We start from the raw sequence: 16673 nt of genomic DNA on the forward strand, positions 1-16673 counted from the left end.
TTTTCAAACAAATATGTACATTAAAGCCTGGAGCTGGAATTCACAAAAGTTTCATTTTCGTCAGTATGAGGGCAAGACATGAAACATGCGAGAGAGAATAACAAATGACACCAACAATTTTTGAGTTTTGTTTTTAAAACTAAAACCAAGGGGAGCTAATAAATATTGTTTCTCCTCTATCAATGATTATTAGCCACCACTCGAGTTACTCGAGAGTAACTCTGCTATTTTTCTGCTGTTCTTTTTAATTCTGCGTTCGGAAAATCTTTGAGTGTTGTTTGAAAAAAAATCACTTTCATTCAAAATGACTCGAATTTACACAAAGCGATCGGGTGCAAGAACTGACGTCAACTATTCATCCGAAACAGGAAACATTCATCCGAAAGGGCGGTGATCTCAGCGACGTAACCTAGATATGTTTTTTCGAACTTCATGATTTGCCAAAATTATCTCATTGGTAACAATTTCAAGAGTTTTTGGCCAAATTAGGATTACTTAGAAGTTCTGCAAATCAAGGTTGAAATCAAGTGAATTTAATTAGATCAATGTGAAATAAATCTAATTTTTTTATCCTCAATCCCTTTAACTACTGTTTAAATGGCCATAGATAAAGAAATCAGTGAATTTATAAACATTTTTGTGCATATTACACTAGAAAACCATGAAAAAATAGATTGATCAATTCCACCCCAAAACTATCTATTTTAAAATTTATAAACTATCGCTTCCGTAAACTTTTCAACAAATGTTTTCTTAAAGTTTTGTCACCATAGCACCATTATTGGTTTTGGCAATAATTGGGTACAAATAAATATTAAATATCGGAAATATTACATTTTTTCTGAAAATCGTGATTAATTTGCACTCAGTTTACGGTACAACATCTCTGAATGACCATTTTAGACTGATATTTTAGATTCGTATAATATATTGGGTATTTTCTTTGAAAAGGCTATTTTTGAAAATTTGCGCAAACAAGCTTCCTCTATGTTATGGGTCTCTAGTTAAGTGTTAATTGTGCAGTGTTTTTTTATTTTCGAAATCTGCTTTATCGATATAATTCTGTACGATCGTTCATGGTCTTGTTTGCATCCCATTGTCAAGTCAATGTGTTGAAAGTTAATTTGCAAAAATCGTGTTTTTATTTATGATGTTTTATTGCCAACTAAATCAAAATTTTGTGTACATCCTTCACACCCCCTTATATCGCATGTTGTTAGAGAGAATGCGATCATACATAGTGTATAAAAACTGCCCTAATGGCTGTTCCAACGGCCCAACGGCACTTATCAATACGTCGAAATAGGATATTTTGACGGCTCGACAAGAACACTGCTGTCAGATTTCGCCATCTAGTTCGTGTTTGTGTGCAAATGTTCGTGTGTGTGCGTCCTGTGTTGCGGTTGGAAAAGGGAACGCCATATTGAACAAAAGAAAAGGCGAGAGAATAGTTTATTCATATAGCCGCGACCGCCGTCAAAAAAGGCAAAGTGCGAAGCGTAAGCAGCAGCAGCAGCATTTTTCTCAACTCAACAACACGGCCAGAAATCTGAAGCAAGTTAATACACGTACCTAAAATCTGGGCTAGCATAATGGACATTTATTAGCCTGGAAAGGGTTGTAATAATGTGGCAAAAGTGAATACGCGGATCATCGCCCAACCGCAGTGTTTTCGTTCTGCGCCTACCGAAACTATTGTAAGGAGCTACTTGCAGGATATGAATATTTTTGACACCATGAATGAAGGATCGATTTTCGTGCACTGATTCTAGGCCTAAACTTTGACACTAAATGTGCTTAAAATCCTCGGCGGATTTTACCCGGCATTCGTACGGAATGATACGACTGATAAGTACATTGGGTTGCAAAAACGAGTGATTTTCTTTTAGAACAAGCAATTAATATGAGTTTTTGCTTCGAATAATTTCTTGTGGTTTAATGCCACGGCACTGCATTAGAACTGAACTTTGATTAACATGAAAATATGAAGTATTTGAAGTGTTTTGTGCAATGTGTGATGAAATTACTGAATGATCGATTTGGGTAAATACGTGTTGATCATGCTACGGAATACACTTATTGTTGAAATAATAGTCCTTTCTGTTAAACGTCTCCTCTGGATCAGGATATGCGAACAAATAAGTTTATTTGAATGACATATTACTCTTTATTCGGCTGGTAATTCGTATGGTACGTTCGAAATTAACTTCTTTTTTTTTTAAATTCTATTGCTTCATTTAGTACATATCCTCACAAATCAGTTTATATAAATTACATATGTTTTCCATTGTTGATAAAATGATTCCAGATCTGAAGCAAAATTTGCGGAAGGCGCTGCTTTTAAGACACTTAACAACACTATTCTGTTCATGAAATCTGTTGCCGGGTCGCATATCCTTTATTTAATCGTAATTTTACATTCATTTTAGTGACGGCTTCGTATGGTCATTCCATCAGTATCTTGTGATAATACATGACATTTTGATTGTTCGTGAGGATCGGTTAACTAAAATATAATGATATCGAGAGAGTCGAGTGATACGACTTGTGCTTAAGTGAAACTCCTTACTATGCGATCATGTTTCCTTAACACGTTGAGCCCCGTGTCGGTCCCTAGGGACTGACGATAAGCTTTTCGTCGGAAAAACGTTGATCACAAAACAAAGTTGACAGTTACAAAAAAAGGAAATATAAAAAATGTTTGTTTCCGGATGTTTTACAAAATGTGACTTCTTGTCGAATTCTTGACTATTTTCGTTTTATACAATAAAAGTCATTGGAAGAGAGGATCGACACTGATACTGTGCAAGTGCTCTTGATGTGGGCTGAACGGAAAGCGTGTCAAGAAAAAATCGGGGCTCAACGTGTTAAAGATATTCTTTGCAAATGATTCCCGATTCCATGGTTAGGTAATTTTCGCACCCACATTGTTGCGCATCTGCTTACATAGCGAACGATTGTGGTTCAAATCAGGACACAATATTCTTATTGTCTTTCGTTAAGGCTGGATTGAATAATTGGTTTAGATGCTATAATAAAAAAAAATAATTTTCCAATGATTCATCTGTAGGAACGGTCGTACAATCAGTTACAAAATTTCATCTTTCTTGTTGGATTTTGAATAGATATGAAATAATTACGGGAAATGAATAACTGCATTGAATTCCCTGACCGGAATAAATCTCACTAGAAAACAACTGCAACGGAAACGACCTCTCAGAAAAAGTGTAGTAGGCTAGAAATATCGTGGAGCGGGAAAAACATGATGAGTACAAATGTCTCACTGAAAAAAAGTAATTTCTATTATGAATTAGTATTTCGTTTCGTTTTTCGGAATTTATTCTGAGGTCAATGTAATGGGGGCGAAGTCCCCGTTTAACGAGAATAAGGAATCGAGGCGGTCCAAGTCACCAAAATGAAGCGGTTGTTGTTTTGAATTATAGAGACTTTGAGCTGCATGACAGTCATTCGTCTCTTTATTTCCCCTTACACACAGGAACAACCACTCAAAGTTACACATTACTTGTAGGTCATCATTCCAGGTGGGCGCAGGCGCCTCTTAGATTACCCTGGTACGTAATACCAGGGTGTAAGCGTTCAAGTGCGATTGCAGTAACGAATGTACTGAATCAGGTTAGCCTCTTAAAGGAAATCCAGAGTGTCTCTTTCTTTCCGTGTGTCGTTCTGCAAACGACCTCCGGTTAAGCCGTATCTTCTACAAAGGTCCGCATGCATTCCGTTAGAAAATGCCCCACTGTCAGGCGGGTGGTAGGCAACAGGTAGGAGGCTCTTCTTTCTTTGCTAGGAAGTTATGAGTCAACCACGTATGCCCGATGTGAAGACGCGGGAGAATTCGCTGTTCATACGTGTTGGCTTGGTCCTTCCATTTGTCGGTTGATGCTTTAATTCTACGAAACTGCAGGTCCCTTTCCCGATTTCATTCAGCCTCCCAAGTGGGAAGCTCTCAGCTGCTCTTCAATTTCTTGAATGATGGGGTGTTTGATTTTACCACCCTCTACAGCTTTGAGGACGCTCGCTGAATCCGAACAAACAACGACGCTATTAGCATCGGTGACACTCTGTAATGCCAACATAATGGCGAGAGCTTCACACGAGAAGACGCAAAACTCTCATGCTATTCCTAGCATTACCGTGGAGTATCCCATAGCTGAGGCGTCATCAGTGACGGACCCGTCAGTATAGACAATGCGTTTGTTAGCAAAGTCAGTACGTAGGGCCTCGTTCACCACCGCTTGCACCTTCTGGGGGTTCCAGCTGATGGTGGGAGGAACGACATCTCAGGCTCTAGGAGAGCATCGACTTAACCGCATGGGGCGAGGCAGTATCTTCCCCGTTAGGGTTTGATATTTTTGCCTGGCCCTAACACCGTATGGGGTATCAAGCGATAGGTTGGCTGGGCACTCCTCCCACCTGACTAGCGCATGGACCATCCTCTGCATCCTCGGGGATAGCTTTGCCATTCATAAAAATGGAAGCTCTTTGTGCACCCCTGGCCCCGACGGGTTAAAATACTTAATTTCTCACTAGAAATCGTGAAACCAACTTCGTCTGCCCACATCGATACTCTTGACTGCGCTTTTTTTTATTGATTCCTGGATTTCTGCCATAAGCCTGATTATATTAGAAGTATGTCATCCGCATAGAGGATAACCTTCACTCCATCAGGGATGAAATCGAAAATCGAATTCATCGCTACCAGGAACAGAGTGATCGATGGTATTGCACCTTGGGGAACTCCGTTTTCAGCCATTTTCTCGCTGAAGAGGCTATCCCCAACTGCTAATTTGAAAGTTCTGTCGGTTAGAAAGCTAGCGTTGCCAGAATATGGCGCCACCACACCTGGTCGTAAGCTTTATAGCGAATTCGTTTTAGTTCAGTTTCAACCCCAGTGCCGCACTAACTGCTGTCAAAATGTTTTTTTATTCACTCAGTTTCGCACCCAGTGTCGCACTAGTTTCCCCCGAAAGCTGTTAGTTTCTCACTGAGATGTTTCACGGGTTGGCACTCGGGTTCACCAATACTACTATACTGAACTGTCAAGTTCCGAGTATTGTTTTGGAAAATCTAAAAATAAAGACTATGAAAATGGAAAACCTGCTGCTTTTGCTTTTGTATTATTGGAATCGTAATCAAATTCGAATTCAGATTTTGAAGAGTATATTCGAGCAGACGGCATTAAGCAACGTTTGCTTTCATGGGAGGCGTAAATAATGATGGATATGCAGGTGGAATAAACATGCTTTCAAAATCAAAATTATGAATGAAAATTTACTTTAACGTATCGAATATTTATTTTATGTGATGAAATAAGAGTCTTTTTTCCGATATCGCAGAAACATATTGAACGAAAACTGCATCCAATGATGATTTTATATTATAATACTAAATATTTGTGGAACAAGCAGGAAATGCATCGACAAATGATTAAATGAGTGTCAGAACTACATGTGTTAGGTAATCAAACAATATGAAGTAAAAATTTTCATTCAAACTTTTATATTTCTACACTGCACTTGGCCCTTCTGATCTGATAGAGAATAATTTACCTCCCAAGCACTAATATTGCCACCAGACGTCGACACTGTACATTTGTCGTCGCAAATATAAACAAATCAAACTATATAACGCACACCAACAAACCACCGCATTTGTGAAACTGAAAAACTGAAACTGAAACTGAAACTGTGAAGCTATTAGTAACGAGAGCTTCTCTGTTTCCAGCACCTCATTCAGTCTTCTGTTGATCATCTTTTCCGTTACTCTCCCCACACAGCTGAGTAGCGTTATGGGTCTATAGCCACTGACACTAGATGTTTTCTTTTTGGACTTGGGTAAAGGTATTAGGATCCAAGTCTTCTACTGACTAGGGATAGTGTCACGCGTTCATATACGAGGTCTGTTCAACAAGTGTCGTAACTTTCGAATTTAAGCGAGTTACGTATATTCGATTCTAGATTTTGTTTTGGGCATTATAGTTGGTACTCATGTATCTCACTTATGCTAACCATGCTAACAAGTACGACCATTTTGAATGTTCAGTTAATTTTTGACAACTGCTTTTCTTACACGTGTTTTGGTTCATCTTCGATTTTTGTATATTGTAAAAATGGATCAAAGAATCTGTATCAAATTTTGTGTGAAAAACAAAAGTGAACCTACCTACCTTGGAGCTAAACAACGTTTATCGGAGTTCGAAAAAAAATTCTCGAAGGGTTGAAAAGATGCAAACGACGCAAAGTTTGCCGAAAGCCCGTGGGTAGACAAAAATCGTGATCTCTAAGGGGGGGCTGCCATACAAATGAAACACAAATTTCTGCGTTACCCGAGAATTGATCAAGCAAATGAAACGAAATTTGGCATGTTAAGGTTGTAGGGTGCAATAAATGTTTCTATGGTGGTAAGACACTCCACCCCCCCTCTCTAAGGGGGGGCTGCCATACAAATGAAACACAAATTTCTGCATTACTCGAGAATTAATCAAGAAAAAAAACCAAATTTGGCAAGAGAAGATTTTAGGGTGCAATCAATATTTTAACGGCGATTAGATACACGTCCCCTCTCTAAGGGGGCGCTGCCATACAAATGAAACACAAATTTCTGCATTACTCGAGAATTAATCAAGCAAATGCAACCAAATTAGGCATCTGGAGGTTTTAGGTTGCAATAAATGATTCTATGGTGGTTAGATACACCTTCCCCCCTCTCTGAGGGGGGAGGGTCTTCCATACAAATGAAACACAAATTTCTGCATTATTCGAGAATTAATCAAGCAAATGAAACGAAATTTGGCATTGGACTGCCATACAAATGAAACACAAATTTCTGCATTGATCGAGAATTAATCAAGCAAACGATTTTCCATTCTTTTTGTTTCAATTAGGTATATGAAGGTTTTAGGGCGCAATAAATGTTTTCACGGTGGTTAGACACTCCACCCCCTCTCTAAGGGGGAGTTGCCATTCAAATGAAAGACAAATTTCTGCATGACTCGAAAACTAATCAAGAAAATACCAAATTTGGCATGTGAAGGTTTTAGGTAGCACTCCCCCCCCTCTCTAAGGGGAGAAGAGGGGAGGGATCTGTCTTCATTCTATCATATTTTCTGTATCAAACATTTATTCCATTTAACGGAGAAACATTTTATTTGCAAGTGGTTCAAAAATCATGAACGAGAATTGTGTCTGAAAATAATCTGATATTATAATGATGAGTTTTGGTAGAAGTACTAGGTATTTTTTAGTAAAAAGTAAATCAACGGGGTCGATTAGAAGATCAATCAATGAACAGTTCTGCGATTGGACTCATGAACTTGCGCTTAGTAAGAATACGTGAATGTTTGAAGGTATTGATAATAATAAACAAATTTTGGGCGGGACGAAGTTTGCCGGGTCAGCTAGTAATTGAATATAATAACTAGCCTACACTATATACTTCAATTCAACCGACTTCTTACATATCTCTGGAAGCTCAAAAAAAATGAAGTGGTTCTATAGTTATGAAACGCAGTGTATTATGTATAGAAACTACAAAGCTCATTCGGATCTAGCCTTGAAAAATGACCAACCAATCAATGGAGGGCGCGGCGGTTGAATCCGTGATCGTTCGTTTGATAACGCGCAGCCATTTGGGCCCTGCAAATCACCTGATCAACTGCAGTAGGATAAGTAGCATTCAAAACGAGACGTTACACTTCATTTGTCTCGATGGAACTCTTTTTGTTTTGTCTTTTACCATTATTCGATTTAGGCTCCTCAGCAATTTCAGTTGTGACAGAGCAGGATTTAAGCGTGTACATAATTATCTCATCGGAACATATATGAATTACACAATATTGTGATTGGGATGTAAATTTAATTTTTGTTCAATGAAAAAAATGTTCCTAATCCTACTCACAAAGATGGTTCCCCCACTTTGTCTCGTACACTAGCCAGCAGCTTTGAGCGGTCTATTATTACTAGTTTAACCCATTACTGCCCAGGTGTACAAGAACTTGATCCAAATGGCATGAAACTTTCTAGTCCATCTAGGTTTGTCCCGAAACGGGGGGAAACGCAATATTTTGGTTTGGAATTCTTTGGAAGTTGAGATATTTGACGTATGTAATTTCATGCGCTGAGCCGATACAGTATCGAAAATGGAAATCATTTGAATATCGAACAAAACGGTTTTATTTCACAAAATACAACTTCAACAGCCATTTTCATGGTTCATTAGCACTTTCTTGTACTGCCGCTCTTCGCATAATTGTCCCACTGTTCATAGGGATTGCATAGAACATAGTACAGTTATGCGTAGAACGGCAGTGTATCGGATTTAGTATCACTGAGTATGGTACCGGAAAAAGCATTCCGAAGGGTGCAAATCCACATCACACTTCATGCGAATATACGTCGTACATCGTTTGCAATATGCACACCTTCGTTGGGTACCAGTTGGATTCGTATTAATGAAATGATTTATTCCGTCAAACCTAACTATCGATGACTTCGAGTGTTCAGGCTTGATCTGCATGAACTCGATCCTTGCTGGATTAATGTTACTAAGAAGTCCTTCACAGATAGCTCTGACGAAATTAATCAAAGGTCCATTTCCATGATTCTTTTTGTAGATATGCCAATGATTGACAACCCCACCGTTCAGCACAATTCGGAAAAAGGGCCAATATCGGATTTTTTTCTAGATATCATTTTTTACACTCGTCTAGTAGTGTTGTCACAGATTTGAGCAATTTAGAATCCTTTAAGAGGTAAACCTTTGATAAATTTATGTTTACTTTTGCGACTTTTTACACTAGACCGACTTTCGTCCCAGGCTATGTGGCCAGATTACAGGGACAGTTGATATGAGCCTCCCATTGTTGTGTTATTTTTAGCAGAAAAAATCCGATGTTTTTCATTGCAAGCGGATTAGCGTGTATGAAAGGAGAGAACAAATGTCACTACGAAGACTCTCGATGGAACTCTATAAACGTTGGTGAACCAGCATCGGGAATTGAATTCGAATACCACGTGAAATGAAACAGAGAACCATCGGAAGGCGATTTTAGAGCTGGAAAATTGATTGATAACAACCCGAAACGCAAGAAAATCATATGGTATGTACTGAAAACATCAACACCAAAGTCAAATGTCCGTACCGCCAGGGTATGCTTTGTATTTTGTGGGATCAGAAGAATGAACTCCATTATGAACTGTTGAACCGCACTTTCTCTTAATTTTCAAAGTGATACAGCACGCTACCTGTTCTGATCCTGGTCTCAGCCAGGTCTATTGTTTCGTCAAAATGAACATTCAAAACCGTGAAATTCAGCAATTCTTCGATCGGTTGCGGAAATGCTAGGAAAATTATAGAAAAATAGTTAAGTAAGGGTGAGAACTACGCGTTTAAGGTATTTAGCCCCTTTCCGTACGATTTAATTTCCAACAACAGGGTCACGAGCACAGTGAGTCGTTTCGATACTCTGCTGAGTGTGTGAATCCTACTCACGATCGCTGCAGTCCCGCATCATCACACTAGGATTGGCCGATTTTTATAAAAAGATCGATATTATCGAATCGATTTTCCAAACGGCGTTGAGGTCGACCCACTGATTAAATCGGTACCAAAGAATCGATCTTTGCCGAATCGATTTTTGAAAAATTAAACACTTTTTTTCGATTTATCAGTTTATTCTCTATGAATGCCGTCTTTTCTTTAAACAGGGAATACAAAATTCATTTCTCTTTTCAAACATCAAAAGCATTTTGTTTTGTTTCTCAGCATGTAGACCACAGCCACAGAGCATTCACCTTGTGCCGCCAGGTAGTCGTTTTATTAAATAAATTAATTGAAAAAATCATTTTTAGAAACAATCACCCAGCTGAAAATGATCCCATGAAAGCCAATCGTGCCATACGTCTGTCATTTAGTCGAAGACGATTCTTGTTTTTGCGCCAGTTCTAGAAAACAACCTTTCGCCTGTGATTGATGTCAACATCAGTTAGGTGATATTCATTCATTAGGTGATCAGTTAGTCCTTTGGTGAGATAAAACATTGATGTATACCGAAAAACAAATATACAAAAAGATCGAAAAGATCGAAAGCAAAAAAATCGATTTTCTCGAGTACGAAAGATCGATCCAAAAAATCGGAAATCGGAATGGAAAAATCGATCTTCTAAGAATCGATTCGAGATCGCCCAATCCTACATCACACGCCTGAACCATGTATCCATTTCACATCGATAGACGACGAGTGAGGTTCGATGTTGTACGTTCTGGTACAGTCTAATCGCCACGAGTGTGGTTCGACGTTATACGTGAAGAGATTAAATAACATCAAGTAATAATTTCCATTCAAATTTCAACTACACCCATACCTCGCTTCACGGCCTAGATACGTTCCATGAAACTTGGCCGCAAAGTGAAAAGCCGTATGAAGTATCAGTTGTATACCGTCGTCGAAAATAGTTTTTTTGCCGTTATAGCGAAACATTTTAGACCGTAAAAACATGCCTTAATTGAAGAGGGCCGTTATAGCGAAATGCCGTATAAAGAGCGGCCGCATAGCGAGGTATGGGTGTATTTGAAACTGCATTCGGGCTTGCTAATGTGATAGAGAGTAAATAGTTTCACAAATACAGATGAATTATTCTGACGTTTGTTTTGCGTCATTTCTACCCCCCTAGGAACGAAATTGTTACCCGCGTACGCAATCTTATTTTTACGTCCATATAAAAAGGAATGAAAACTTGATTTCTGATGCAAAAAAGTGTTACCCCATCAATGGACGGTTTATTTTCTAACCATCGGGAACTCAAACCAATGAACTTAAACAGTTATCATGTATGCCATAAAGGTCCTTGCGTTAGTATTAGTAAATAGCGTGCAAAATAGCGCACACACACTGCACGCTATTTTATACGTGTGAGTAATTTTCGTGTACGATACCAAAGTACGTAGAATAGAAGGTAGTCTCCTCCCTGCTTTGTTCAAGTAGTGGTAGGCAAAGGAAAAAAGCAAAAAATTGTAATAAACCATCCATCGAATCCATATAAATTCGAACATTTTTGATTTTTTTTTAAATTGTAACAAAAGAACTGTCTCAAAATATGTTTCTAAATGATGAAATAGCAATTTACTTAATCATTTTAAAATAGAAAAAAGTGGAATTATCGCACCTGTGTTATGAAAATAACGCAAAAATAACCGATGAACAAATGTGTGGAGAGGTTATATCGAAGCAGTTTCGTTTCGTGTCGTTGATAGTATGATGAAAGATTAACTCCCACACTGCTGATTTTTTTTCTCTTTTATTGAAGCAGCTATCAAGAATCATCGCGACGCTTTCAATGGTTTCGGTTTGGAGTGTTCAGCCGTTCAGCCGGGACCAAATTGGCGTTTCTGAAAAACCAGAAAAACATTTCCTCCACGCCGGGTCATCTTCCGAATTGATTGCAAATAAATATTTTGCACTTTCGCAAGAAGTTAATGTATAAATTTGGAATTTTGTGTGAAACCATTGGAACGGAACGTTTAGGAAGATCCAAGAAGCGAATGCATTGGATAGCTGAAAACATCTCTGATTAGTTTATCTCATCACAATTTATATAAAACACACTTACCTCCAGTACAAAGATGTCTTCTTTGCTGATTATAGGTTAAAACAGTATCCCCAAGTTTTAAAATTTTTCTGCTCCGGCATCGCGGGACGTGGCACTTCGACATATTGCTGAAGTAAACAAACACTGTTCAGTATGAAATCGATAAAAAAATCACATCAAACCTTACCTGCAGTGAAAATATCGTGTTTATCGTCGGGTCGACTTACGATTTTGTCACTTTGTACGATTTTTTGAACTTTTAAAAACAAGAAATATTGAAAAAACTTCCGAACATCGAACAAATTGAGGATAGTTTATTCCTAATTTCTTTGTGTGTGTATCACATGCGCGCTCCGTGTGTATGCACAGAAAATATCACTTACCTTCTATTCTACGTACTTTGGTACGATACCAAAAAATCCAGTTCATCTGTAGCGTATGTCAAACCACGCTGATCTCAAACATCGATGTATGCATACCATATACATGGGAAAGAGAGAGGAACGAATTCGTTTTGGGGGAAGTCACTTCAAAATGCAATGAAGATAATTTGACTGGGAAGAATGAAATGATATAGTCGAGTCGGTAGAGGGAGATAACGACTAAAAGCCCGACTGACTGTTTAGTCATTTTGGCGGAGGAACTGTGTGAAGAAGCCAGAAGTCATTTTCGACTGAATACGGATATAGTCAGTCAGATAGTCAGCTGACTATCCTCAGTTGACTATGACTATGCCGAGCCCTGATCGTAAGAAGTAAACAACTACATAGAATTGTATTGGTGTGGTTACATTGCTTCTATCTCGCTTCGTTCGAATTCGTCTGGATACATCTGGATACGAGATTAGTTTCCCACTGAAACTGCACTGTCACCGTACCCTAACGGTGAATATCTCTCATTTGGGGTAATTTTTGAAGCTTATATCTTCAGGTTGTGTAGTGGCGATGCGCCTTTGGGCGGGTTTGGATTTTTATGAAATCTAATCAGCAATAGCTATGGCGGAATTCTAATGAGAACACGCAATTAGTAATCGTATGACAACGAACCACAATCGTTTCATCTGAACTGGGCTCAGAATACCGAATTGCGTTACGTCGCGTTGTGATTACACGCTTGAATGTAATCATAATCTAGCGCACACGTCGTCGTTTTTTTGCGTGAACGAAAACGAAGCAAATCACCTTCCAGTGGTTGAATCTGTAAATCCAATTCATGTAATCGCCTTTCTTCTATTTTATTCTTAAATACAAAGTTCAGCATCTGTTACGACATCGGAAACAACGTGATGCGTCATTGTTCTCGTTTCTATGGAAGCCAGCTCCGTCCTAGGTGGCCATGTTTTTGTTGCCAACATCTCGAGAACAAAACAGCTGAGATGTATGCGGTTTTGAACCCGTTTTGAATCCTACTGACAGCTGAGATGCAGACACTTTCATAGTTTTGAACCCTGAGATGTTGGCAACATCTGAGCACATGGGGAGAGATAGGCGGTAGCAGAGCTCTGATGGAAACACACATAAAATGCCACCGCAACCTAGAACGCGGTATTCTGAGCCCGGCTTAACCTAACCCCATATTACTTAAACTATAATGGTTGCGGCTCTCTGGCGAACATTGATCCTAGAAGTCATTCTACCCTCTAACCTCTACGTAAGAGTAAAGTGTTTCTGAGAATTGAAGGCTTCCCATATAAATCTGACACTCATTCATGGTACTGTGTAATACATTGATTACAATTTTGTTTTCGCTTTTAACAAATGTTTCTTTTTAACAGGTCTTCAGCTGGACAAGTTTGTAAAACATAGGAGAGTTAGCGTAGGCAGAAAATAATTATCCGAATGAACATCCAAGCGAGGGTATAGTAATAATTCCTATCTTGAACAATGTCAGGACACAATCCACCCCATGGACGTCTAGGACAGCCGAATTCAACCTGGAATCCACTGCAGGTAATTGTAAAGAATGGTTTTCATTATTGTTCATTGCTAATATTCTACTACACATTTTAGGTGCCCTCGTATATTCCTCGGCAGCCACAGTTAGCGCATATGTCCAGCGAGCGATCGTTGGCGAGGTCACCTCTAACATGGCACACTCCACCTACACATCAAGATCAATTGTACAATTTCATGACGGCCAATCATAAGAATGTAATTGGTTTCCAGCTATATCACAGTTTAATCACCTACTAATACCCAGTTACATTGCAGACGTTGGAAATCAATCCAATGCTGCCAACATTCGGTAGGAACACTGGAATGCCGCTTGGATCAGTTGATCTGTCCATATCGTCCGCATCGCGTAGCACGCCTTCGCCGAAGGGAAATAACATGCCGCCGGGCCCACCTGGGGCGACTGCACAGCAACATTCTTCTTCGCTGCTGCCAAGCATTCCACCTGGCCTGGTAGGCCCGCCCTTGCCGGATCAAAATGATCATTTCCATTCAAAAATGCTCCCCGGGCATCCTGCCCAACAACAGCAGCAACATCATATAAACACGTACGTATTGGATGTGATGATGATACGAATAAATCTATAATCGCAATAATCGTTTAAATATCATTTGTGGTCAATGCAGAAATCGCTCCCCATCGGCTACCCAAATAGGAGGAGTTATACAATCGACAGCAGCACTGAAAGATCGCTCTGCACAACACAACATGATTAACAACATCGGCGGAAGCAACAACGCTTCGTGTAGCTTTCTTGGCAACAACAGTAGCGCAAACAGTATGTCGTTGGGACCCAGTAGTTCTTGTGGGAATGGATATTACAACTTACTAAGCAGTAACAGTGGCGGTAATAGCAATAGCAGTAGTAACGTTACGTGTGTTGGTGGTAGCAATAGTATTCCAGCGACTATGAATCCTGTCAGTAGCGCGATACCGCCGACAACAATCGCGGTGCCTGCTGACTTCCAGGCTATGACACCCGGTGGATTGCATATCAAGGACGCCAAGCAAATAAACAAGAAAGTCAGCAAGAACGGGAAGGATAATGTAAGTAGATTGCAATAGTAAACCGGTAACTGATGAAATATGCTCTCACACATTTTGACATTTTTGTGCAGCACAGATGGCGTTTCAAATGCGCTTATGTAGTAACGAAAACGGATTTAATCCAAACATGGATACAGTCAGAGCGTGAGATAATTGTTGAGAGCAGGGCCCGAAATCTTCGAAGATGAAAAATGAAAATCGACTCTCCTCTCAGTAGCTTCGCTTCGACCAGGACCACTTCGGCATTCGCCGTCAACATGATTTGAATTGACTAGGAAATGGATTGACGAGCGTTGAGAGCGAGGATGACTGATGAATTATTCTAGTCAATGGTTATTCTAATTGACGTGACTAATGAACACAAATTTGCCTCTTCATTCAACCTGACTTCAATCCACACTTCTACTTCAACCGACATGAATCTTGTTGCCCGTGTACAAAATGTTATTTTAAGTCCATGTAAAGTGAAACAAAACTTCATTTCTGATGCAAAAAAGTAGTTACACCATTAACGGACAGTTTATGGTCTACCCTAGGATTGGGGGATCTTTATAAAAAGATCGATCTTGTCGAATCGATTTTCCAAACGGCGTAGGGATCGATCCTCTGATTAAATCGGTACCAAAGATCTTTGAAAACGTTTTCTTACCATTTATCTGCTTATTCTATACTGCCCATGTTTGCATAGGAGACGTAATCACCAGCACCATTAGTGTTGGGAAAACGCAATTTTGTTGTTTTTTTGCCTATAAGCGTAACCATACAAATTTTCAATAAATTAATATGTCCAGTTGAAGGATATTATCGGCAAAAAGAGGACCTAAGACATTTTGCGGATTAAAACATATTTTTTTCCATTTGGGAAACGCTGGCATCTATTTATGCGGACAATAAATCGTTTCAATGAACATTTGTTCGCATAGCTATACGTAATCACCAGGTTGCTCAGTCTTTAGCGTTAGTATTTACTTTTCCGATAATAGTCAAAACGTCTCCGTCGGTAGTTTCAGTTGTTATCGGATAAAATCAAAAAGGTTTGGAAGAAATTTAGTGAAATGTCTGGAAAAGGTGCTCTGGATTTGTTGCGAGTCTATGATAGTACTGTTTTTCCTGAATACTCTGGGATATGATAAGAACAGCAGGTTCGTGTTTTTTCAATTAATTGAATTTGTAAAGGCAATCTGCAATGTTGGTAATTTTAGTTGGTAATTTTAGCAACATGACTACCAATCAATGACATAAAGATGATGGAGTGACCTTACACCAACGATATGAGTAAATGCTGAGTATGTGGAATAATTCGATATCGTATCCGAGAAGTTATGATGCTAAGAAGCAATATTATTTTAATTTTACTACCGATCTGATTGTTTCATTATCTACTTGAAGATTCAAATGTAGAAATTTAGGTAATTATAACATTAATAAACACAATTGCTTCTCATCGTTCATAGCAGTGCAGTGTACAGAAAATAGTAATTATATGAGCAGCATTTCAATGGATATTCATATATTAGGAAACACTAAGTAATAAGACTATCATGGACGGCATGTTTGTTTGGACTCTACATAGAATGTGATTCAAACGTAGATTTAGCTTATAGCACATAATAATGATAATTGTTGATTTTCGAACGATTTATGAAATCTGTATGGAACTACGTCTGTTATGCGGACAAACAGTGATTTTTCGGAAATGTTTTGAACAAAAAATGTTTGTTTGCATCTTGAGCAAACGTATTACATTGCGTATAATGCATAACGGCGCGAAAAAGTTGATTTTGTTTATTTTGTTGTCTCCTATACAAACATGGCAGTATAGGAGTGTCGTCTTTTCTTTAAACAGGGAATACAAATTTCATATTTATAATGAAACATCAAAAGCATTTCGTTTTGTTCCTCAGCTTGCAGACCACAAAAATGTTTAAAGCCCAGAAAAAATAATTCCAGGGCATTCATCTTGTGCCTCAAGGAGTCGTTTTATTAAATATATTAAAACATTAAGGACCGCACGTTTTGGGGCAAACTTGAACGCTTTATTTGTTCGGACTCCACGAATTAGATCGTTTC

General features: G+C 38.8%; 1 protein-coding gene across 5 annotated transcripts in view; it reads left to right on the forward strand.

Moving 5' to 3' along the window:
• Nucleotides 1–1084: 1084 nt before the first annotated feature.
• Nucleotides 1085–16673, forward strand: part of LOC129767510 (uncharacterized protein CG5098) — a 43723-nt gene continuing 28134 nt past the window's right edge. Inside the window, exons 1-5 of one of the 5 annotated variants that reach the window (XM_055768490.1) lie at nt 1085–1697; nt 13378–13552; nt 13613–13753; nt 13814–14103; nt 14183–14603. In XM_055768490.1, the coding sequence (XP_055624465.1) occupies nt 13487–13552; nt 13613–13753; nt 13814–14103; nt 14183–14603 (918 nt within the window). In that variant the 5' untranslated portion in view covers nt 1085–1697; nt 13378–13486. The other 4 variants (XM_055768494.1, XM_055768491.1, XM_055768492.1 and 1 more) reach the window with 4 other exon arrangements.

The sequence above is a fragment of the Toxorhynchites rutilus genome, chromosome 2 (assembly GCF_029784135.1).
Source record: "Toxorhynchites rutilus septentrionalis strain SRP chromosome 2, ASM2978413v1, whole genome shotgun sequence".
NCBI lineage: Eukaryota > Metazoa > Arthropoda > Insecta > Diptera > Culicidae > Toxorhynchites > Toxorhynchites rutilus.